Genomic DNA, 24,567 nt, shown 5'->3' on the forward strand with positions numbered 1-24,567 from the left:
ACAGAGGGTCCAGGGGAGACCCTCACATACATGATCAACTGATTTTGAAATAAGTGTAAGCAAATTCAGCAGAGAAAGGAGAATCTTAGCAACAACGGGTACTAGAATGATGGGGCTGTGGCTATGAACAGAAGCTTCAGTCTACACATGGCAGCACATACACAAATCCATTCAAAACTTAACTGTATTTTCTTGAGATGGAGTCACTTTTGTTGCCCAGGCTGGAGGGCCGTGGCACAATCTCGGCTTACTGCAACCTCCGCCTCCCGGGTTCCAGTGAGTCCCGTGCCTCAGCCTCCTGAGTAGCTGGGACTACAGGCATGCGCCACCACACCTGGCTAATTTTTGTATTTTTAGTAGAAACGGGGTTTCACCATGTTGGCCAGGCTGCTCTTGAACTCCTGACCTCAAGTGATCCCCAGGCCTCAGGCTCCCAAAGTGCTGGGACTGCAGGCATGAGCCACTGTGCCTGGCCTCAATACTTAGAATAAGCCAATATGGGCTGGGCGCGGTGGCTCAAGCCTGTAATCCCAGCACTTTGGGAGGCCGAGGCGGGTAGATCACGAGGTCAAGAGATCGACACCGTCCTGGTCAACATGGTGAAACCCCGTCTCTACTAAAAATACAAAAAATTAGCTGGGCGTGGTGGTGCATGCCTGTAATCCCAGCTACTCAGGAGGCTGAGGCAGGAGAATTGCCTGAACCCAGGAGGTGGAGGTTGCGGTGAGCCGAGATCGCGCCATTGCACTTCAGCCTGGGTAACAAGAGTGAAACTCCGTCTCCAAAAAAAAAAAAATGTGTGTAAGAAGGAAAAGGAGGGTGTCTATGTGACCCTGGGTTAGAAAAACGATTCTTAAACACCAAACGCATGATCCTGACGGAAGACGTCAGCCACTGGCCTTCCTCGGAATGAAGGGTGTGTACCCAGAAAGGCGCTGGGAAGACAAGCCCAGGCTGGAGGAGGCGTCAGCCCACCCCCCGTCTGAGGACCGACTCACCTGCAGCATCTGTGACAGGCTCTCAGGAGTCGTGGGGTGCTGTGCTCTCAGCAGCTATGGGAGACCCTCCCGCTGGGTCACGGGTGTCCCCTGAGCGGCACGGCTCAAAGTCCTCTGCCAGTGCCCTCCTCGGCCCACGGACCCGGCCCTCCCACGCATCACCCATAGGCCAGGCCTTTGGGGTCTTCCCCAACTTCAGGAGGTGGAAGGTAAGAAGAGGAAAGTCGTTCCTCTCTTCCTTTCTCCGCCATCGTGGTGTGTGCTTTACTCCGTTTCTCGCCATGTCTTCTCACAAGACTTTCAGGATTAAGCGATTCCTGGCCAAGAAACAAAAGCAAAATTGTCCCATTCCCGAGTGGATTCGGATGAAAACTGGTAATAAAATCAGGTACAACTCCAAAAGGAGACGCCGGAGAAGAACGAGGCTGGGTCTGTCAGAAATCACACATGCGATGGCACACGTATTCATGCTGTCCGAAGGTCACAATCGAGTGCCACTAAACCAAGCTATCGGGAGACGTTTGAACAGATTCCTTTCTGTATCTGTTAGGAAGGCATTAGTTAGTACAACCCACAGTGCTTCCATTATTCATGTAAAAAAAAAAAAAAAAAGGTTTTGGTTGCCTGGGTTCAGTAATAAATATGTGAGACCTTTCACTTCTAAAAAAAAAAAAAAAAAAGAAGAAGAGGAAAGTCAATGAAAAGAAAAAAGAATTGTGCCCGCTCCAGCAGCGCATATACTAAAACTGGAACGAAACAGAGAAGATTAGCATGGCCCCTGCGCAAATGGATGACACGCAAATCCGTGAAGCGTCCGTATTTTTTAGAAGAAAGACCTTTCTCGTTTCTCTGACAACCTCGCCTTTCCTTTCCATCTGTTTAAATTTATTTAAAAAAAAGAAAAAAAAAAAGAATTTACCAGTGGCCGTTTCAGGTCTGTCAAACGACCCAATTTCGGGTGAAGCCGGGCAGCGGTGGCGAGGAAGCTCTGTCACCTACCCGGTGTCAGCGTCCCGCCGTGTCTGCGGTGAGCGGCAGCATAGCCAGGAAGAAAACCTCCTCACGGCGCCAGACTCTGCAGCGCTGGGAGTCAGCACAGGCCGACCTCAGGGACATCCTGGGTTCAGATCCAGACGGCTGCAATCACGCAAGTATCGCAGTAATGCCAGTCAGAGCGACTGCTTGGGTTTCCAGTGCACAGTCAAGTTACGTTTCTACCACAGTGCAGTCTATCCAGTATGCAATAGCATTATGTTTACAAGACAGCGTACATACCTTAATTTAAAACACTTTATTGACCACTCCTCACTCCCTCCCAACCTGGGCTCCCATAACCCCACCCTCCCTCAACACCAAAAAAAAAAAAAAAAAAAAAAAAAAAAAAATAGGCTGGGCACTGTGGCTCACGCCTGAAATCCCAGCACTTTGGGAGGTCAAGTGAGCAGATTGCTTGCACTCAGGAGACCAGCCTGGGCAACATGGTGAAACCCCGTCTCTACTAAAAACACAAAACAAGGTAGCCGGGTGTGGTGGTGCACACCTGTGGTCCCAGCTACTCAGGAGGCCGAGGTGGGAGGATTGCTTCAACCTGGGAGGCAGAGGCTGCAGTGAGCTGAGACCATGCCACTGCACTCCAGCCTGGGAAACAAAGTGAGATCCTGTCTCAAAAATAAAATAAAATGGCTGGGGGCGGTGGCTCACGCCTGTATAATCCCAGCACTTTGGGAGGCTGAGGCAGGCGGATCACCTGAGGCCAGGAGTTTGAGACCAGCCTGGCCAACATGGTGAAACCCCCTCTCTAAATCAGCCTGGTGTGGTGGTGCATGTCTGTAATACCAGCTACTCAGGAGGCTGAGGCAGGAGAATGGCTTGAACCCAGGATGCGGAGGTTGCAGTGAGCCGAGATGGTAGCACTGCACTGCAGCCTGGGTGACAGAGGGAGACTGTGTCTCAATAAAATAAAATAAAAACTAAGCTACTGATTTAAGTAGCTTAGTTTTTATTTTAACAAATGCTATCAGGCTAGGCATGGTGGCTCACGCCTGTAATCCAAGCACTTTGGAGGCCAAATCACCTGAGCTCGGGAGTTCAAGACCAGCCTGACCAACATGGTGAAACCCTGTCTTTAAAAAAAAAAAAATGCTAACAATCATCTGAAGCTTCAGGTTGGGATCTTGGCAGGTGGAAGGTCTTGTTTGTGGCTGCTGGCTGATCAGGGTGGTGGTGGCAATTTCTTTTTCTTTTTTTAAGACGGAGTTTTGCTTGGAATTCAGTGGCACAATCTCGGGTCACAGCCTCCACCTCCCAGATTCTCCTGCCTCAGCCTCCTGAGTAGCTGGGATTACAGATATGCGCCACCACACCCAGCTAATTTTTGTATTTTTAATAGAGATGAGGTTTCACCATGTTGGCCAGGCTGGTCTGGAATTCCTGACCTCAAGTGATCCACCCACCTTGGCCTCCCAAATTGCTGGGATTACAGATAGGAGCCCCCATGCCCGGCTGGCAATTACTTAAAGTAACAATAGGCCGGGCTTGGTGGGTCACGCCTGTAATCCCAGCACCTTGGGAGGCCGAGGCAGGCGGATCTCGAGGTCAGAGATTGAGATCATCTTGGCCAACAGGGTGAAACCCCATCTCTACTAAAAATACAAAAAAAAAAATTAGCTGGGAGTTGTGGCATGCGCCTGTGGTCCTAGCTAGCTACTCGGGAGGCTGAGGCGGAAGAACTGCTTGAACCCAAGAGGCGGAGGTTGCATTGAGCCGAGATTGCGCCACTGCACTCCAGACTGGTGACAGAGCAAGACTCCATCTCAAAAAAAAAAAAAGATAATAAAGCTGGCCACACTGACTGCCTCTTCCTTTCACAAAAGATTTCTCTGCAGCGTTTTGTCCACAGTAGTTCAGGCGTTCTTTCACAATTGGAAAATGCTCTCAAACCTACTGCTGCTGTACCCACCAAGTTTATGGAATATTCTAAATCTTCACCAGGAGCAGATTCCATCTCAAGAAAGCACTTTTGCTGGGCACACTGGCTCCCATCATAATCCCAGCACCTTTGGACGCCACGGCTGCCAGCAGGTGGATTACTTGAGCTCGGGAGTTTGAGACCTGCCTGGTCAACACAGTGAAACCCCATCTCTACTACAAATACAAAAATTAGCCAGACGTGGTGGTGAGTGCCTGTAATCCCAGCTACTTAGGAGGCTGAGGGAGGAGAATCACTTGAACCTGGGATCTGGGAGTTGCAGTCAGCTGAGATCGCAACACTGCATTCCAGCCTGGGCAACAGAGTGAGACTCCCATCTCAAAGAAAAGTCACCTGACCTCACTGAGTTAACTGATGGAGACCTTCCATGTCCCACCATTGCACAGTGTCCCCTACAGCGCCGTGTGTGTGTGTGTGTGTGTGTGTGTGTTGCGGGGGAGGTGGTGGCTGTTGTTCTGAGTATTTTCCACTTCCCAGAGGTGAACTTGGTGTCTGACAGGACCCTGTAGGAGTGTCTGATTCTCACAGTGCCTCCGTGCAGGAGGGAAGGAGAGGGTCATGCCTGGGACCTGAGAGGTGGGTCTCTGGAAGCGTACACTGTGCCGCTGAGTGGCCTGCTTCTTGTCTGACTGAAATTGGTGGCTTAAAGCCAACACCTTGTCACTTGCAGTGAGGAACCCTTATGGGGAATGCCAGGATTTCCCCTCAGCCTGCTCTATCGTGAACGTCTCCTGCTAGGTGGCAGAGCTTAGCCCGTGAATCAGGGCATACCCTATATTCCAAACCTTAAGAGCAATCTTGTCACCAGAACTCAGCTGGTCACTGCCAGTGTAAGTTAAAGAAAAACTGCCAACTGGGTGACCACTCACATATGAACCCGGAACAGCCACCAACTGGGCAGAATTCCCAGATATTAGCTACTGCATCCTCACTGCTTTCCCGTTTCACATCGCCTGCGAAAATCCAGTGCGTGCTGTACTGAACGTCATATGCACTTTCTGTACATATACTTAGTGAAAAAGGCATTTTAGATGAACATATGATCTATTTACTTATTTAGAGATGGGGTCTCACTCTGTCACCCCAGAATGAGCAGTGCAGTCTCGGCTCACTGCAACCTCCACCTTCAGGGTTCAAGTGATTCTCCTGCCGCAGCCTCCCGAGTAGGAGGGGATCCCATGCCTGGGATTACAGGCATGCGCCACTACACACAGCTCATTTTTTGGTATTTTAGTAGCAATGGGGTTTCACCATGTTGCCCAGGCTGGTCTTCAACCCCTGACCTGAAATGATCCACCTGCACTGGCCTCCCACAATGTTGGGATACAGGTGTGAGCCACTGCGCCTGGCCTGAATATAGCTGTAAGTAGAACAGGCACAGGGACTGCACCCAAAGTCACCCTGGTGCATCTCTCCCTTCCGTCGGACTCAGGCTTGCAGCACCACAATGCTTTCTCCAGACAGCGCCTCATAAACACTGGGGGTCTCCTGCCTCAGCCTGTCCCTGGATTCCCTTTCATGGAGAGTGTAAAAGCTCCCCATTGACGCGAACATGCAGTCTGGTGGGGCTGGATGTGTCAGAGGGCGGCAGGTGGGGAGGGAAAGGGTAACAGCCATCAGACCTGTACGGGGCAGGATCAGAAGGAAAGCACACTGGAGTCGGCCGGGACCCAGCAGAAGTGGGCGAGAGTGGTCAGCCCTGGGGTGGTATATAAAACTGGGGGTAGGCTGGGCGCAGTGGCTCACGCGTGAAATCCCAGCACTTCGGGAGGCTGAGTGGGCGGATCACGAGGTCAGGAGTTTAAGACCAGACTGACCAATATGGTGAAACCCCAGTCTCTACTAAAAATACAGAAATTAGCCAGGTGTGGTGGCGTGCGCCTGTAATCCCAGCTACTAGGGAGGCTGAGGCAGGAGAATCTTGTGAACCCAGGAGGCGGAGGTTGCAGTGAGCCGAGATTCAGCCATCGCACTCCAGCCTGGGCGACAGAGTGACACTCTGTCTCGAATAAAAAAACAAAAAACAAAAACTGGGGGTGGGACTATTTCTGATATACCCCAGTTCACTGAGTGAACTGGGTAAGTTTAAAAATAAGATAAAGACATAACAAGGGGAGCGGGTAGGTTCAAAAATAAAAATGAAGACATCCCTTTCAGGGGCTGTGGCCGTACTCTCCAGGAGGGAAGCCTGGCCACAGACACGGTGCTGGTGCCAGACTCAGTGCCCGCATATACCCGGGCACCTTCCCCACAGGGTGTCAGAAAAGGGAGCCCAAACAGCTGTTTCAAACATTTTTTTCACTTTTTTTTTTTTTGTTTAAGATGAGGCTTCACCATGTTGGTCAGGCTGGTCTTGAACTCCCGACCTCAGGCGATCCGCCCGCCTTGGCCTCCAAAGTGCTGGGATGACAGGCCTGAGCCACCACGCCCGGCCTCCTCCGAGGATTCTGAGGAATTTGAGACACGTCGGCCGGTGCGCCGCCCACAACACGTGCCGGCGCTTACCAGGCCCCGCCCCTGGCACCAGGCCCCACCTACCAGGGAAGGTCCCGCCCGCAAAGGAGACTCTTCCGGACCCCGAACCGAGCCACGCCCACCAGCCCCTGCCCGGGCACCAAGACTGAGCCTCGCTAGGCCCCGCCCCTTCACCGAGCCCCGCCCACCGGTCCCTGTCCGCGAAGGAGCCCTGCCCGCCAGGCCCCGCCCCTTCGCCGAATGCTGCCCGGTAGTCCCCGCCCCCCGCGCCGAGCCACGCCCACCAGCCGGCTCTAGCACGCGGGCGCCGCTGACTCCGGCGGCTGGAGCTGTCGCCTCATTCATCCCGTTCCGCGCGCTGGAGAAGGGAGTCGGCCGTGTAGCTCTCGGTCTCCGGGCCCGCGACCGTCCGCCAGCCGTCCCGAGGTCAGTGGCGCCAGCGGTGCGTCAGCCTGTAGCCAGGCCTCCCCGCGCCGGCCTTAGTGGGGCTTCCTTTGGACGCGCGCCCGGCGCTACGGAGGCCCCCGCCGCGCCGGGGAGACTCGTGCTCCCGCGGCGGGGCAGGGTCGGGGGAGGTCGGGGTAGGGGCCGGCTAGGTGGTGCGGAGGCTGCGCCAGGCAGCGGCACGGCCCGGCGGCGGTGGCGCGCCCTGATGACGTCATCAGTCACGCGCTGCCCCTAGGGGCGCGCCGGAAGTCCCTGCGCGGGGCGGGGCTGCGTCTGCGTGGTTCGTCCTCGCGCGCCGAGCGCCCTGGTTCCTTGGATGTTGGCGAGCCAAGTAACCCAGGCTGGCCCAGCCGAGCTTTATTCCCCAAATCCCGTAAGCCGTGACCTTCTCCCAAAGAAGCGGCCTTCCGGGAACGACCGCCCTGGTGAAGGCTCGCTCGGCTCCCACCACTGGGCGCTGGGGGAAAGGCGGGCGGTCTCGGTCAGGGTCCTCCGCCCTCCATTGCGGAGCCTCGCCCCGGCACCCCCCGGGGACGGGATGTCTGGCCGCGAAGCTGCCTCCGGGTGCCGCGGGGAGGAGAGAACGTAACTGGACGGCCCTTGGGGGCTGGCGTCAGCGCTGTCGCCAGGGTTGGCGGAGGTGACGAAGAGGCCCCAGGCACGTCCTGTTGTTGGGAGAGGCTCCAGCCAGGGTGCCCACGCGCCTCGGGGAAAGCCGGGGGACTTAGGCACCCTTTCCCGAGGACAGTTTGGCAGTGTTTCACAAGGGCCTTAGAACCGGGCGGGCCCTCTTCGAGAATGGTGGAAAGCCTAAAAATCTGAAATCAGTTTTAAGTGTTGTCTTTAGTGATTGGCTGAGTCAACCGAATACAAGCAGGAGACTGCACAGGATGTGGCCATTAAGAGTTACATTGGGGCTGGGCGCGGTGGCTCACACCTGTAACCCCAGCACTTTGAGAGGCCGAGGCGGGCGGATCATCTGAGGTCAGGAGTTCGAGACCAGCCTGGCCAACATGGTTAAAACTCGTCTCTACTAAAAATACAAAAATTAGCCGGCGTTGTCCAGGGGCTTGTAATCCCAGCTACTCAGGAGCTGAGGCAGGAGAATCGCTTGAAATCAGGAGGTGGAGTTTGCAGTGAGCCGAGATTGCGCCACTGCACCCCAGCCTGAGCGACAATAGTGAAACTCCGTCTCAAAACAAAAAAAAGTTACATTGGGCTGGGTGCTCTGGCGCAGCCTGTAGTCTCAGCACTTTCGGAGGCTGAGGCGGGCGGATTGCTTGAGCTCAGGAGCTCCAGACCAGCCTGGCCAGTTTAGTGGTGCACGCCCGTTACTACAAAAATTGGCCAGTTGTGTGGTGCACGCCAGTAGTCCCAGCTACTTGGGACGCTGCGGCAGGAGGATCGCTTGAGCCCTGGAGGAGGATGCTGCAGTTAGCTGTGTTCTCATCCCTGCTATAACACATTTGCCACAGATAGGTGGTTTTATAGGCCTGGGGCTCAGAAGCCCAAAGTGAGTTTTAGGAGGTTAAAATCAAGGTATTGGCAAGGCTAGTCTCAACATTTGCAAAGTCCCTTTTAAGATAACGGCACAGGTTTGGAGATTAGGATGTGGACATCTTTCAGGGCCATTCTTATTTTTAAAAACATACTGTTGATAAGAATAGGCGGGGCGTGGTGACTCACACCTATATCCCAGCACTTTGGGAGGCCGAGGCGGATGGATCACGAGGTCGAGAGATCGAGACCATCCTGGTCAACATGGTGAAACCCCGTGTCTACTAAAAATACAAAAATTAGCTGGGCATGGTGGCACGTGCCTGTAATCCCAGCTGCTTGGGAGGCTGAGGCAGGAGAATTTCCTGAACCCAGGAGCCGGAGGTTGTGGGGAGCTGAGATCACGTGATTGCACTCCAGCCTGGGTAACAAGAGCGAAACTCCGACTCAAAAAAAAAAAAAGAAAAGAAAAGAAAAAGAAGAGGCTGGGCGTGGTGGCTCAGGCCTATATTCCAAGCACTTTGGAGGCCAACGTGGGCCTGAACAACATGGTGAAACCCCGTCTATTAAAAAAAAAAACAAAAAATAGTGTAAAATATTTGAAGAGATTTATTCTGAGCCAAATATGAGTGAGTGTGGCCGGTGACACACCTCTCAGGAGATTGTGAGAACATGTGTCGAGGTGGTTGGGGCGGCTCGTTTGTTTTTTTTTTTTTAATTCTGCACTGTCACTTTTCACGCAGCTTGGTTTCATGCATTTTAGAGAGACATGAGACATCCACGAGACACATTTAAGATACGTTTGTCGTACTGGCCCATAGAAAGTCAACACCAAGACAAAATATGCCAAATTGCAGGGTCTTTATTGCCAGCGGCCACGGAGGACTTGCGTCTCTCCAGCCCATGGCCCCAAAAGGAGGGTGTCAAGACCTGTTATACCCATAAAACCACCTCGGGAGTGAGGGTGAGGGGCTTCAGAAGTTCTAAAGGCTAGTGGATTCTGTAGATCACCTCCTGGGCGGAGATGAGGGTGAGGGGCTCTGGACTCTCCCAGGGCCAGGGGACTTTTTGACACTCCGATTGTTACCTAAGTGGTTCACAAAAGTCAAGATGAGGATTTGTTTACACATTGTCTGGGTAGGGTGGAAATCACAGTCCTTAATTACTTACTTGCATTTGGGTTATAGAGAGCAGCTCCAGCAGAAAGCCGTGGTATGGTTGAGGGGCTTTACCAGTTTTACGGGGCTTTACCATGTCACACATTGGTTTGGTCCAGAAAGGCAGGACCAAACAAAAGATTCTGGAACTTGTTTCCCGAGCTCAGACATGAACTCTTGCGTGATGGAAACGGAGGGTGTCACAAAGTTTTCAGGACGGCCCAGCGGCTCTCGGAAAACCCTCCTCACAGCCTCGCCCATTTCGCCTCAGCCACGACACATTATCATCAACTGTCCATAGTCTGCAGCAAAAAGGGGTGTCTCAGGTGTGCTTTCAGTGTTTAGGGAATTCCTGGAATCCGGCCTGCTTGTTCGAAGGGGCAGGGCGGGTCCCTCCTGGGTGGTCGGGGCTGAGGGAGCTGGAGGGACTGTCTGGGAAGCGGGGTGCTGGTGCCTGTTCCGGGAGGTGAAATGGGAAGGCTGGTTGGGGCCAGACCGTGGCAAACGGGATGCGGCCAGCCTGGGCCCGGTGGGGAGTGGGAAGGCCGAGGTGGGGACCCCCGGCCCGCCCCCGCCCCCGCCCCCGCCCGGAGGCTCCGCCCACCCCCGCCTGTGCGGAAGAAGCCCCGGCGGCTCTGGCCTCCGGTCTGCGCGGGCGGGGACAGAGGAGGGACAGCCCCTGCGTGCTCTTCTGAGGTCCCATCCCAGCCTTTTAATACGGGGCAGGGTGTCCAGAACTAGCGGGTTCAGGGACCCGACGCGGGGTGGGGGCGGGGGTCACAGGGTCCGGACCCTCTGCGTGTCACCTGAGCGTGGCCCGTGTCTCCCTAGAGGGGGCCTCGCGCCCCCGGTGGTCGTCGTGTCCACGACCTGGTCACGTCGGAACCGCAGGACCTGAAGCGGCCTCCGGACGGCTCCCTCCCGTGCGGCTCCCGAGGGTGGGGCTCAGGCCGCGGGCGCTGCGGAGACCTCCCGTGAGGCTGAGCAGGTCTGGTCTGTGGATGAGGGACCGTCGCAGGCTGCCGGCTGGCGATGGCGGCCTGAATGTGCTTTTAGCCCTGGCTGAGGAGGGGGTGGGGGCCTCCTCCAGGCACAGAGAGGGGCGGACACACCCACATTCTCGTGGGGTCTTCAGTGGGCTCAGTGCCCTGCACAGCTTCAGAGGTGCCTTCGCGGCTCCAGGGTGCAGCCCTGGGGACACAGCAGGGTCTGGCCAAGCCTGAGCGGTGGGGACTGAGCCCCTCCCACAGCCCTAGTCTCAGATGGTCACGGGAATGCTGGCCGCCCTGAGCCCCCACCCAGCTTCCTCAGGAGGAAGACACCTTGGGGTCACCTTTGTCTGGGTGCAGAGGACACAGGACTGTCAGCTGATTCGGGGAGCGCGTGCAGCCTGGGGAGCTGCCTAAGGCTCTGCTTCCCCCCTTCCGCCCATGGCGCCTCCTGGTGACTCGATCTGGCGTCAGGGTTTGGGCGACCACGCCCTGGTCGGGTTTGCTCACATGCTTGGGGCGGGTGGATTCTGTTCCTCCGTGTGGGGCCGTGGGCTGTCACCGCACCCTTGCAGGCCCGGCTCTGAGGCGTGTGGACCCAAACGCAGCCTGCTCTTTCCTCCCGGCTGGTACCAGGGGCCTCTTCCCTCCAGTCAGAGTGGACTGGCCGCCTCAGAACCATCCCTGGGAGGGAGTGCCAGGCACACAGCCTCAGGAAGCCGGGGTTTGGGGGCGGCAGGAGCCTCTGAGCTGTACTGTGTGCTGTCTTTGTGAAGGGCAGCTGGGGTTTCGTCATTCCCGGAGTGCATCCTGCCAGCTTTCTGTGGTGCTTGGATGAGAGCCATCTTCCCTACTGCGCCCGCCCCTCCCCCCAGCATGGCATCAGGACTGCTATCTCCAGGGTCCCCCTTCCTCTCGGGGTTCCCTCCCTGCTGAGGCCCCCCAGGCCAGTGTTTGGCAGGTGCTCTGGGAATGTATCCACCTACCAGGCTTTGGGGTGGCTGTCTCAGCCTGACCATTTCCTTCCCCAGGCCCCTGGCAGGTGGGTGCCTGTCCCTTGGGAGGTTTCAGGGTGTGGCAGCTGTGCCCGTCCCTGGCTGACCTCCCAGTTAGCCTGACAGCTGGGCCACTGTAGGCTGGCGTGCTGTGGGGCAGGGAACGTGCCCTGGCCTGGTGCAGAGTCCCCAGCCCCAGAAGGGGGCATGGAAGCTGACACCCCGAGTGCCCACCCCACCTGCCCTGCCCTGTGTGGGACACTGTGGCTGGTGCCCCTCCTGCCAGCTGTTTCAGGGCCGTGGAGTCTGGTTGTATCTGCGGCGCTGGGGTCCAGGATCCTGGCATCCTGGGAGGTCTCCGGTTTTATGGGCAGCCTGCCTGGCCTGCCCAGTCCGCCTGTCCCCACAGTGAGGCACAGGCCCCCTTGCTCCCCTGCCCGGGTCTCCGACCACCCACCCCTACCCTGTTCTTGCCCAGGCAACTGAGAGGCTGGGCCTCCTGGGCTGCTGCTGTCCCTGCCTCTGTGGGGCAGGAGGAGGTGCCCACAGGCTGGGTGGCATCAGCCGGGAGGTGGGCTGGCATCTGTGTCCCCAAGCTCTGCTGCCCATGGTGGCCTTTCCAGGGGTGGGTTCTGGTCCCTGCTCCTGGAGGCAAAGGTGGGCAGTGCTGGCCGGGGAGAGGCTGCGGCTCCTCCTGAGGCATCAGCCCTGTGGCAGAAATTGCAGACTCTCCAGCTGGTAAAACTATGAGGGGATTCCGCCAAGACATTCTCTTCCCTCTGCCCCCAACCCAGGCCACTTCCCACCTCCGCCATGAGTGCGGACATGCAGTGCGTGGACATCCAGTGCGAGGAGCTGAGCGACGCGAGGTGGGCCGAGCTGCTCCCCCTGCTCCCTCGGTGCCAGGCGGTCAGGTACACTTGCCCTCGGGATGGCTTTGGGGCACTGGCAGGGGCAGGCTCGCGGGCGGCAGCTCCCTCTGAAGGGTGCGCGGCTGTGGAACGCCTCGTTTATAGATGGGGAGTGTGAATTCCGTGCAGCCTCCACGTGTGTGAAATGTGATTCTGTGTTGCTTTTCAACCGTTTGGGAACCTAACATCAATCTGGGCTCATGCAGCGTGGGCTGAGGTGGGCGGGCACCGGCCAGTGGGTCTCCGGCTCCAGCATCTGGCCCCTCTCCCTCCCCTGGAAACACAAGGGCAGGACACAGCTTGGGTCCCCCTTAGTGGGCATCTGTGGGCACTGGCTGTCCCTGCCAAGCTTGGGGATGGGAGTCCTCGGCCCTCAATGTCCTCACAAACCCAGCAGCTTCACAGCAGGACACGAGTGCCTGCGTGGGTCTCATCTTTTCTTTTTTTTTTTTTTTTTTTTTGAGACAGAGTTTCGCTCTTGTTACCCAGGCTGGAGTGCAATGGCGCGATCCCGGCTCACCACAACCTCCGCCTCCTGGGTTCAGGCAATTCTCCTGCCTCAGCCTCCTGAGTAGCTGGGATTACAGGCACGCGCCACCACGCCCAGTTAATTTTTTGTATTTTTAGTAGAGACGAGGTTTCACCATGTTGACCAGGATGGTCTCGATCTCTCGACCTCGTGATCCACCCGCCTTGGCCTCCCAAAGTGCTGGGATGACAGGTGTGAGTCACCGCGCCGGCTTCTTTTTTTTTTTTTTTTTTTTTTTTGAGACGGAGTTTCGCTCTTGTCACCCAGGCTGGAGTGCAATGGCGCGATCTCGGCTCAGCGCAACCTCCGCCTCCTGGGTTCAGGCAATTCTCCTGCCTCAGCCTCCTGAGTAGCTGGGATTACAGGCATGCGCCACCATGCCCAGCTAATTTTTTTTTTGTATTTTTAGTAGAGACGGGGTTTCACCATGTTGACCAGGATGGTCTCGATCTCTTGACCTCGTGATCCACCTGCCTCAGCCTCCCAAAGTGCTGGGATTACAGGCTTGAGCCACCGCGCCCGGCCCGGCTTCTCTTTTTAACTGGTTATTTGAAGTAGTGTCAGGCTCGCCGAGGAGTCGGGAGGCCTGCACGGTCCTCCCCTGGTGAGGCGGCCCTGGGCACCTGTGGACGCTGGCACTGGCCCAGCACCTCCAGGCCGTCTCCTCTTCCACCCTCTTCCCGCCATCCGTCTCCTTAGCCCTCTCCCATCTGTGACCGTCCCCTCATCTCTCCGGGTTCTTGGTGGTCCGGGTGTCTGGCCAGGCGGACGTAGGGTGTCCTCTGTTGGGGTGTGTCTGATGGTTTCCCATGGTCGAAGCCACGCACTTTTGGGAAGAACTCAGGGAGGTGCTGTAGGGCCTGCCGGGCACATCCTGACGCCCTCTCCGCTGTGACGTCACTGCTTTTCCTTCTGTGACTGATCAGAGAGAGAGACTTTAAATTCTTAATTTTAGAGACAGGGCCTTGCTCTGTCACCCAGGCTGGAGCGGCTCAATCATGGCTCACTGCAGCCTCGCCCTCCTGGGCTCAAGCGATCCTCCTGCCTCAGCCTCCCGCTTTCTGGCACCACAGGGGCACCCCTGGTTGCTGAGGTGCGGGCCGGCGGGGCTGCTGAGGCTCTCCTCACCCTGCGTCTGCGTTTGCCTTGCCTGCCGCATTCAGCACGCGTCAGAGGCTCCTGCCGGATGGTGGTTCCTACAACATCTGTCTCGTTAGGATTTTGTAATTTCTTCCTTTTTCTTTTTTTTTTTTTTTTTTTGAGACAGGGTCTTGCTCTGTCACCCAGAATGGAGCACAGTGGCTTGACCTCGGGTCACCACAACCTCTGCCTCCCGGGTTCAAGCGATTCTCCTGCCTCAGCCTTCCGAGTGGCTGGGACTACAGGCGCGTGTCACCGCGCCCGGCTACTTTTTGTGTTTTGGTAGAGATGAGGTTTCACCATGTTGGCCAGGCTGGTCTAGAACTCCTGATCTCAGATGATCCGCCTGCCTCGGCCTCCCAAAGTGCTGGGATCACAGGCATGTGCCACCGCAGCTGGCCTGAAATTTGTAATATCTTTCCTTTGTCCTGATTTTTTTTTTTCAGATGGAATCTCACTCTGTCGCCCAGGCTGGAGTGCAGTGGCACAATCTCGGCTCACTGCAACCTCTGCCTCCTGGGTTCAAGCGATTCTCCTGCCTCAGCCTCCCTAGTAGCTGGGATTTTAGGTGCGCGCCACCACGCCTGGCTAATTCTTGTATTTTCATAGAGATGGGGTTTCACCTTGTTGGGTCAGGCTGGTCTCGAACTCCTGACCTCGTGGTCCGCCTGCCTCGGCCTGCCAAAGTGCTGGGATTACGAGCGTGACATTGCACCCAGCCGTTTTCTCCACATTTATCAATTGTCATTCCTTTGTGAGCAAGACCTGGCTTCTTCCTAGCTGTATTTATTCAGTTACTCATCAATCAGGAAGCACTCGAGTACCGATCACGTTAGCAGCTGGTGTTACGGTTTATTTGCTCCTGGTCTGAACACCGAGCCGTGTCCTGTTCCAGGCAGCTCCCGTAGCTGTTACCTCGGACAGGTGTGCTTTTTCCCTGGAGACAGAACTGCAGGTTCGTGCCGCACGGAGGAGTGACGAACGCGTCAGGCCAGGCACACATCTGCCTGCGTGCGAGCATCTGAGAACTTTCACAGCTCACGTTTCATTTCTCCAACGTCCCGTGCGACTCGCCTTGCCGCCTTCTGGGCCCGCCGATGGCCGTCCCCTGCGCGTGGGGGGGCGGCGGGGTCTGAGGCCGGCGCCGGCCGTGGCCCGCCTGACCCTGGGTTCCGGTTGCAGGCTGGACGACTGCGGCCTCAGCGAGGCCCAGTGCGAGGACGTCGGCTCTGCGCTCCAGGCCAACTCTGCGCTGACGGAGCTCAGCCTGCGCAACAACGAGGTGGGCGATGCCGGCGTGCGCCGCGTGCTGCAGGCCCTGCAGAGCTCCCCCTGCAAGATCCAGAAGCTGAGGTGAGGTGGGGACCGAGCTGCTGGGGCTCGGGGGCGGGCAGGTGGTGGCAGCGGGCACTTCTGGCATCAGCCAGAGGCAGACAGGCCTGGTGGCCTCACTGCGGTGGGACAGGGCCCCTCCTGCCTAGTCCCAGCCCCTGCCCGCCATTCCCGGGCTTCGGGCACCACCGGAATGCTGGTGTCCGCAGAGGCCTGAGTCTCTGGCTGGTTCTCCCAGACCCCTGCTGAAGGGGTTTCTGCAGCAAGGCTTCCCTGGGCTGAGCCACACGCGTGCCCCCTGCTCCCAGCCTGGAGACCCCAGATCCCAACCAGGGAAGGAGTAGGCATAGGCCTGCCGTTTGCAGGGCGCCACTCCGGGCTCTGGGCTCTGGGCTCCGGCAGGTGAAGTGGGTGGTAGCTGGCTCAGGGGAGCCCTGCTGACAGCCAGGCCTGCCCCAGCTTCCAGAGCTGCTACCTGACGGTGGCCGGCTGCGGGGTCCTGTCTGGCACACTTCGCTCCCTGCCCACCCTGCAAGAGCTGCACCTCAGCGACAACCCCATGGGGGATGCGGGCCTGCAGCTGCTCTGCGAGGGACTCCTGGACCCCCAGTGCCGCCTGGAAAAGCTGCAGTGAGTGTGTGCCCTTCCCGGGGCTGTGCCCCCGCTGCCTGTCCCCCAGCAGCCCCTGCACAGAACGGCACCTGCCAGGAGAGGAGCCGTGATGAGTGCACTCAGGTCCCAGGGTCCCTGGGGGGCTCCGTCGGTGCCCTCGCTCCCCCTCCAGTTGCCCTTGGCACGGAGCAGCTGTCCTGGGACCTGACAGTGGGAACAGGTGTGGCCTTTAGTCAGGCTGCACTCAGCACCCCAGTGTGTGGGGGGCCCGGCCACTGTGAGTTGACCACAGCCGGCATGGCAGGCGGCCCGGCCCTCCAGAGGCTGGTTTCTTTCTCTTGGGCCTGGTTCGGTCCCAGAGTCTGAGGTGGGGCCGTTGGTTAGTGAGGGCTTCCCAGAAGGAATGAATGCCAGTGTCCACAGAGGCCTGAGCCTCTGGCTGGCTGTGCCTGACCAGCCACCCTGGATGAGTCTCTAGGGGGCCCTCAGCACTCCCAGCTGGTGCCCAGGCAGGAGGAGTCTGGGGGGAAGAGACGCCAGCACCCTCACATTCCCTGGCATCGTGCCCTCGGCTGGCGCACATTCCCGTGTGGCGCTGAGCTCGGTCTGCCTCGCAGGCTGGAGTACTGCAGCCTCTCCTCTGCCGGCTGCGAGCCCCTGGCCTCGGTGCTCAGGGCCAAGCCGGACTTCAAGGAGCTCACGGTCAGCAACAACGACATTGACGAGACCGGTGTCCGCGCGCTGTGCCAGGGCCTGAAGGACTCCCCCTGCCAGCTGGAGACGCTCAAGTAGGCCCTGGGCCTTGGGGGGCATGTGGGGTGCGGGCGGGGGCGTCCGGTGTGCCTCAGGCGTGACCTGCATCCCAGGCTGGAGAAATGTGGTGTGACCTCGGACAACTGCAGGGACTTGTGCAGCATCTTGGCCTCCAAGGCCTCCCTGCGGGAGCTGGCCCTGGGCAACAACAAGCTGGGCGATGTGGGCATCACGGAGCTGTGCCCGGGGCTGCTGCACCCGAGCTCCAGGCTCAGGACCCTGTGGTAAGCCACCTCCCCGAGGCCTCTCAGAGGGTCAGGGGCTCGGGCCGTCCTCGGAGCCCTCACCCATCCCTGCCCCACCCCTGGACTCGCCCCAGGCCGTGGCACAGTGCTGAGGAAAGTCCACGGGGTCTGTCTCCCACAGGATCTGGGAGTGTGGCCTCACTGCCAAGAGCTGCGTGGACCTGTGCCGTGTCCTCAGGGCCAAGGACAGCCTGAAGGAGCTCAGCCTGGCTGGCAACGAGCTTGGGGACGAGGGTGCCCAGCTGCTGTGTGAGAGCCTGCTGGAGCCTGGCTGCCAGCTGGAGTCGCTGTGGTGAGTGTGGCTAGGGGGACAGGACCCTGTCACCCAAGAGAGGGCCAGGGTGACCGAGGAGGCCAGGGGAAGTGCTGGGCTCAGCTCTGACCTTCAGAATGCACGGGCCGGGGAGCAGCCCGTGGTTTGGTGGCGACACCGCTTGGGGCTGAGGACCAGCCACAGGTGCCCACAAGCAGGGAGACTCTCGGATGTTTCTGCTCAGGTCCACGTGGGACCTTTAGGGGAAGGGCCGGTCACAGCTGTGGGCCAGCCTGGGCCCCTGCCAAGCCTGAGTCCTTGTCCGTGTCCACAGGGTGAAGTCCTGCAGCCTCACAGCTGCCTGCTGCTCCCACTTCAGCTCAGTGCTGGCCAAGAATAAGTTTCTCCTGGAGCTGCAGATAAGCGAGAACAGACTGGGGGATGCAGGTGTGCAGGAGCTCTGCCGCGGCCTGGGCCAGCCCGGCTCTGTGCTGCGGTCACTCTGGTGAGTGTGTGAGGGACGTGAGTATGCATATTTGGGAGCTCAGGTGCACGTGTGTCAGCATGAGCATCTGTGTGAGAACACGTGTGTCAGAGCATGGGTGTTCGTGTGCTGGGGAAGGCAGGGCGGCGGCACCACTGGCTTACTTCTCATTTTAACTTTGATCAGAGTCAGAGGTCTTAGTTCATAAAGCCTGGTAGCTGTATGGGGCTCCAGCCTGCCCTGGCCACTCTGTGGCCATTCCTGGAAGCCCTGCCCATCTTCCTGCCATGCAGGAACCCTGAGTCAGGATGTCTTCCCAGGTTTCCACCCTTTGTTAAAGCACGTCGTCTTGCAGCTTCCTAAGAATGGATTCTGCAGAAGGTAAATTTTTGGAGGCGTGCATCCGCTCTGCCCTTGGGTGATTCAGCTGGGTGTAGAATTCAGGGCTCCAAATTCAGCTGGGTATAGAATTCTGGGCTACAGATGTTCCTGTAGAGTTGGTAGGTGGTGCTACATCATTTTCTGGCTTCCAGGGAGGACTTTGCTGTTCTTTTTTTTTTTTTTTCTTTGAGACGGAGTTTCGCTCTTGTTACAGGCTGGAGTGCAATGGCGCGATCTCGGCTCACCGCAACCTCCGCCTCCTGGGTTCAGGCAATTCTCCTGCCTCAGCCTCCTGAGTAGCTGGGATTACAGGCACGCGCCACCACGCCCAGCTAATTTTTTGTATTTTTAGTAGAGACGGGGTTTCACCGTGTTGACCAGGATGGTCTCGATCTCCTGACCTCGTGATCCACCCGCCTCAGCCTCCCAAAGTGCTGGGATTACAGGCTTGAGCCACCGTGCCCGGTGACTTTGCTGTTCTGATTCTTAATCCACTGTGATCTTTTTCTTTTTTTTTTTGGAGATGGAGTTTCGCTCTTGTTACCCAGGCTGGAGTGCAATGGCGCGATCTCTGCTCACCGCAACCTCCGCCTCCTGGGTTCAGGCAATTCTCCTGCCTCAGCCTCCTGAGTAGCTGGGATTACAGGCACACGCCACCATGCCCAGCTAATTTTTGTATTTTTAGTAGAGATGGGGTTTCACCATGTTGACCAGGATGGTCTCGATCTCTTGACCTCGTGATCCACCCACCTCGGCCTCCCAAAGTGCTGGGATTACAGGCATGAGCCACTGCGCCCGGCCCGATCTTTTTCTTTTATTGAGATGGAGTCTTGTCACCCAGACTGGAGTGTAGTGGCGTGATCTCTGCTCACAGCAACCTTTGCTTCCCGGGCTCAAGCAATTCTCCAGACTCAGCCTCCTGAGTAGCTGGGATGACTGGGGTGCACCACCATGCCTGACTAATTTTTGTATTTTTGGTAGAAATGGGGTTTCACCATGTTGCTCAGGCTGGTCTCGAACTCCTGACCTCAGGTGATCCACCTGCCTTGGCCTCCCAAAGTGCTAGGATGACAGGTGTGAGCCACCATGATCTTGTGTGCACGACGTGCTTTTTCTCATTGGAAGCTTTTAAAGATGTCTTTGCCCATTGTGTTTGGGGGTTCCATGTGTTTTGCCTTGTTGTGTGTCTTGGTTCTTTTATTGTGCTGGATACTTGGTTCTCCTAAGACAGTATTACGCCTTTGATGATTTTTTCCTCTCCTTCTTTTTTCTTTTTCTTTTCTTTTTTTTTTGAGAGTTTCACTCTTGTTGCTCAGGCCAGAGTGCAGTGGTGCAATCTCAGATCACTGCAGCCTCTTCCCCCGGGTTTAAGCAACTTCCCTTCCTCAGCCTCCCACTCCCAGCTGATTTTTGTATTTTTAGTAGAAATGGGGTTTCACCATGTTGCTCAGGCTGGTCTTGAACTCCCGACCTCAGGTGATCCGCCCACCTTGGCCCCCAGTGTGCAGGGGTTACAGGTGTGAGCCACCGCGCCTGGCCCCGTCTTTCTGGTGTGCCCGTGAGCCTGTCATGAGGTCTCCTGGCCTGGCCCGCTAATTGTGTTCTCCGAATGTTCCGTCTCTTCGAGGTTTTGTTCTTGTATCTGGGAGATGTTCTCGTTCGCCAGCCAGTCTACTGAATCTCCACCATCTGTGTTTTGTCTTTTGGGTGCCGCGTCACTTGTGCTTCTCGCCAGGGGCTGTCCACGGGTGGCTGGTCATCCCAGGCCGGGCGCCAAGTGCAGAACGAGGCCCGGGAGCCCTGGGCAGCGGGCTGGGCAGGCCGAGTCGTGGCTGCGTTTCCTGGGGGCTTCTCCTGGCGGACTTCCAGTTCCCTCTCGGGACCCTGTGGGCCTTCCAGGTGGGGCAAGGAACCCTGGGTCGTGGTCACTGCAGGCCTGTCTGCCCGAGCCACCGCCAGGGTGGGGGTCCTGCAGCTTCCCTGGCTCCTGCTTTGTAGAGGCAGCTCCTTGGCCCAGCTCCGGCCGGATGCGGCTGCACCCTGGGGAGTGACTGCTGGGTTTCCTCCGCCCTCTTGTCTGGCCCGTACCGCAGCCTGAAGTCCGTTGTCCACTGTGCCTTCCTCGGGACCGTCCACGCCCCCCCTGGTTTCCCCACAGCTGCCCCTCGGCCTCTGTGGCTCCTCCTCTCACCCCACTGGGCCAGGCAGTGTTGAGGCGGTGGGGAGCGGGGGCGGGTGTGGCTCTGGGGTGGACATTGTCTCCCGCTGGTCCTTTCTCCCCCTCGTAGGAGGAGGGAGCTGCTCAGGGAGTCAGTGTGCTGTGCCCTGCTGAGGGGCTGTGTGTGCCTGCCTTGTCTGTGGCGGGCACATGCCCAGGGCCACAGCGGGACTGTGAGACAAGCTGCCAGGCTGAGCCTTGGGGAACGGCGCCCCGCCGCTCGAGGGTCCCGAACAGCCGAGAACATGTATACATCGGGGCTTGGGCTTCGAGGCCTGGGGCTCCCCCGTGTCCCCAGGCCGCCCAGTCGGTCAGTGCAGTGCCAGGCATGCCTGCACCCTTGTAGGGCTGAGGGCCCCACAGGGTCGTGGGTGAGCCTTATGCTGTGCTGAGTTGCAGGATCCGAGAAATAAAGAGACAGGACACAGAAGTACAAAGAAAACGCAGCTGGGCTCGGGGGGCCACGCCACTCATGAGCGGAGTCAGGCGAGCCCCGAATGTTCAGAAGCGTGGGTGTTTATTGTGTATAGGTCAGGGGGCAGGGCGGTGAGTGAAGTCATCTTTAAGGATAGTGATAGGGTCGTGAGCAATGAAACATGGGGTCCACCCCCATTAGGTCACCGAGGCCAGGAGGTGGGCCGTGCACAGTGAAGAGGGTGCCGTGTGCGATACTTCTGTCTATGGGAAACTACTAAGAAGATTTATAGGAGGATGCTTTAAGTCACACGGCAGTGACAGAGCTGTCAGGTTACCGCCACCTTCTGGCAGCTTCCAGTGGGTTCTATGGGAAGATGCTTTTCGAGCAGCACAGTAGCAAGAGCTGATGAGGTTCACAGTCCCCAGGGTGGACTGCCGGTCTGAGGGCAGCCTTCCACAAGAACTGGAGCAGGGTCCTACAGCTCCTTTATCAGGAGGAGCGGCTCTCGCCCCAAGCCTGCCACACAGCGGGTATCTTTACGACACTGAACGCTGCCGCCTGGGCCGTGGAGTCTTGTCCTGGTGTAACTGTCTTCCCTTAAACCATGCTCTGCACTGTGTCTGCTCTGGGCATTCCTCCGATTATAAGCTGCTTATTCCTTAATTCATGCTCTGAACTGTGTCCACTTTAGACATTCCTCCAATCATGAACTAAGATATAATTAGAGGTACATATGTAGGGAAATATTCTTTAGGCACTCATACTATCAACTGTTATATGATTATACAGAGAGGATTAGATGAAGGGATTCTTCAAGCCTTATTTGTATAAACTAATATATGATTTTTTTTTTTTTTTTTTTTTTTGAGACGGAGTTTCTCTCTTGTTACCCAGGCTGGAGTGCAATGGCGCGATCTCGGCTCACCGCAACCTCCGCCTCCTGGGCTCAGGCAATTCTCCTGCCTCAGCCTCCTGAGTAGCTGGCATTACAGGCACGTGCCACCATGCCCAGCTAATTTTTTGCACTTTTAGTAGAGACGGGGTTTCACCATGTTGACCAGGATGGTCTCGATCTCTCAACCTCGTGATCCACCCACCTTGGCCTCCCAAAGTGCTGGGATGACAGGCCTGAGCCACCGCGCCCGGCTAATATATGATTATGTAAAGGATTATGTAACAGGAAATAGCTGAGTGGTAACACTGTAAAGTGAGATTTCCCTCAAGCCCTGACTGCCAGGGCTTTGCTCAGCTCTCATTCCTCGGTGCCTGTATGGGGGTCACCCACACACCTGACCCCCACCCTGCCCCACCCAGGCTGGGGGACTGCGACGTCAGTGACAGCAGCTGCAGCAGCCTCGCCGCGACCCTGTTGGCCAACCACAGCCTGCGGGAGCTGGACCTCAGCAACAACTGCCTGGGGGACGAGGGCATCCTGGCGCTGATGGGGAGCGTGCGGCAGCCCGCCTGCCTCCTGGAGCAGCTGGTGTACGTGCATGCGCATGCGCGGGGCGGGGCCGGGGCCGGGTGTGGGCGGGGCCGGGGCCGGGTGTGGGCGGGGCCGGGCGAGGGCACCTGCCGACGCCTCCCTTCTGGCCCGTGCAGCCTGTACGACATCTACTGGTCTTTGGAGATGGAGAACCGGCTGCAGGCCCTGGAGGAGGAGAAGCCATCCCTGAGGATCATCTCCTAAGCCGCTTCCTGCCCGCCGGGCTCCTGAGACCCGCTCTCCCTGGACAGCCCCCTGGGGCACCCCTGGGCTCTCACCCTGCGTATCCTAGATTTGAAGACAAACGCTCAGATCAGCTTATTTCTACTAGTGTATTTTGGACACTTCATAATCATTAAAACACTTTCTTGGCAGGAGGGGCTCTTGTCCTTCCTGGGGTGTCTGTGAGGGCACTGGTATCGGGCTCCCGTCCTGACCTGTGGTCCCTGTGAGGGTGCTAGTATTGGGCGCACCATGCCACTTGGCATGAGCTGCTGTCTGCCTAAGTTGCTTCTCTTGCCATGTTGCCCAGGCTGGTGCTTGGTCTTGGGCTCCTGAAGTGCGGGCATTACAGGTGTCAGCCATTGGCCTAGCCCAATAAAGCCCTTTAAAGTGACCTGGGACTGGGCATGGTGGCTCACACCTGTAATCCCAGCACTTTGGGAGGGACGCCGGGGTGGGCCAACATGGTGAAACCCCATCTCTACTAAAAATACAAACATTAGCCAATGTGCTGGCGGATGCCTGTAATCCCATCACTGGGGAGACTGTGGCAGGAGAATCGCTTCAACCTGGGAGGTGGAGGTTACGGTGAGCTGAGATTGCACCACTGCACTCCAGCCTGGGAGACAGAGTTAGAGACTCCACCTCAAAAAAAAAAAAAGTAACAATAAAGTAACCCCGAATCTTAGCTTCTAAGTAACCGTGACCCCCAGTCAGAAGAACAGGGCTCTTTCGAGAAATGGGTGGTGCCAGGCCTGCCTGGGGTAAGAGACACCCAGGGTGAGCCTGGAGTGGCTGCTGGTGTGAGGAACTGGAGCCCATGGCTGCTGTCTGTGCCGGAGGAGCTGCCAGGAGGGCTCCCAGGGGCTGCCTCTGGGACACGGTGGGTGCCAGAACACAGGACTGATCATAGCCCCCTGCCCGCCCCTTAGGGAAGAGCAGACGGTGACTGCCAGGAGGAGGGCGCCAGCTCCACACACCCAGACACGTGGCTCAGTGTGAGCAGGGACGCAGAGCAGGGAGGAGTGGCGGGGAGGTGTGGGACTCGGGTGTGAGGGAGGGGAGGGCCCCCAAGACGCGGTGGCATTTTCTCCTGAGGGGTCCTGCTGCCACCAGCACAGAGCAGAATGCTGACGCCCTGCAGAGGCAGACAGGGCAGGGTAGGGCAGGGCCATCCGCAGGGCTGCAGAGGCCGAAGGTGTGAGTGGCCGTGACCGTGGGGAACGGACTTGGGTGAGGCTCCGTGGCCACGGGACGCCACCCTGCTGAGCCCGGGAAGCTGCTCCACATTCCAGCCTCATGACTTAACGGGTTGAGACTTTCCCCAAAAGCAGTAACAGTAACGCTCTTTGAAGCCTGTGGCCCAAGGAAGAGCAGGGGCTGTGGGTGCATCTGGCTCCCGGGGTCCCCCCAGGCTGTGTCCAACCTGCCACTCACACCCCGTACCCCATGTCCACAGCAAGGAACAGTGCCCAGGAGAGACCCTGTAACCTGCCACCCACAGCCCCCACCCCATGCCCACAGCGAGGAACAGTGCCCAGGAGACCCCTTTTCTCCCCACTTGTGTTTGCAAATTTTCAAGCATAGTGGTCTGGCCAGGTGTGGTGGCTCACGTCTGCAATCCCAGCACTTTGAGAGGCCAAGGCGGGCAGATCACCTGCAGTTGGGAATTCAAGACCAGCCCGGCCAAGCTGGTGAACCCCGTCTCTACTGAAAATACTAAAATTAGCCAGGCGTCGTGGCGGGTACCTGTAGTCCCAGGTACTTGGGAGGTTGAGGCAGGAGAATCGCTTGAACCTGGGAGGTGGAGGTTGCAGTAAGTGGAGACAGGACAAGACTCCATCTCAAACAAACCGGCCTGAGAAGGCAGCGGCCCCTCCCCAGGAATCCTGTGTCCGCTGGCCAGCGGCCTCCAGCCCGGACTCCCAGCGAGGAAGAAACGCAGCAGGGGGCGGGTGGACCTGAGCCCCAGCGGA

At 57.7% G+C, this 24,567-nt stretch overlaps 1 protein-coding gene, 1 non-coding gene and 1 pseudogene across 4 annotated transcripts; all 3 read left to right on the forward strand.

The window, feature by feature from the left end:
* Positions 1-1,718: 1,718 nt before the first annotated feature.
* Positions 1,719-1,823, forward strand: LOC120364758 (U6 spliceosomal RNA). The gene has a single exon (XR_005579905.2). It is a non-coding gene; the product is annotated as a U6 spliceosomal RNA (small nuclear RNA).
* Positions 1,824-6,754: 4,931 nt separating this feature from the next.
* RNH1 (ribonuclease/angiogenin inhibitor 1) lies at positions 6,755-22,743 on the forward strand. 3 transcript variants are annotated; one of them, XM_039471218.2, is made up of 10 exons: positions 6,755-6,888; positions 12,342-12,461; positions 15,310-15,480; positions 15,919-16,089; positions 16,689-16,859; positions 16,938-17,108; positions 17,251-17,421; positions 17,717-17,887; positions 22,198-22,368; positions 22,486-22,743. In XM_039471218.2, the coding sequence occupies exons 2-10, from the start codon at positions 12,361-12,363 to the stop codon at positions 22,571-22,573; spliced, it is 1,386 nt and encodes a 461-aa protein (XP_039327152.2). In that variant the 5' UTR covers positions 6,755-6,888; positions 12,342-12,360; the 3' UTR covers positions 22,574-22,743. The 3 variants fall into 3 exon arrangements, with proteins under 3 accessions (XP_039327152.2, XP_039327151.2, XP_039327153.2); XM_039471217.2 differs by lacking the exon at positions 6,755-6,888 and adding an exon at positions 8,893-9,889; XM_039471219.2 differs by lacking the exon at positions 6,755-6,888 and adding an exon at positions 10,209-10,551.
* On the forward strand, positions 10,994-12,331 carry LOC104650136 (uncharacterized; annotated as a pseudogene).
* Positions 22,744-24,567: the final 1,824 nt, after the last annotated feature.

This window comes from Saimiri boliviensis, chromosome 6 (genome assembly GCF_048565385.1).
Source record: "Saimiri boliviensis isolate mSaiBol1 chromosome 6, mSaiBol1.pri, whole genome shotgun sequence".
Taxonomy (NCBI): domain Eukaryota; kingdom Metazoa; phylum Chordata; class Mammalia; order Primates; family Cebidae; genus Saimiri; species Saimiri boliviensis.

Excerpts from the sequence above, each read along its gene's own strand:
- RNH1 (XM_039471217.2), top strand. The coding sequence starts at position 9,621 with ATGGTTGAGGGGCTTTACCAGTTTTACGGGGCTTTACCATGTCACACA. Across the intron at positions 17,109-17,250 it reads TCCAGGCTCAGGACCCTGTG|GATCTGGGAGTGTGGCCTCA; the intron begins GTAAGCCACCTC and ends TGTCTCCCACAG. Across the intron at positions 22,369-22,485 it reads TGCCTCCTGGAGCAGCTGGT|CCTGTACGACATCTACTGGT; the intron begins GTACGTGCATGC and ends TGGCCCGTGCAG.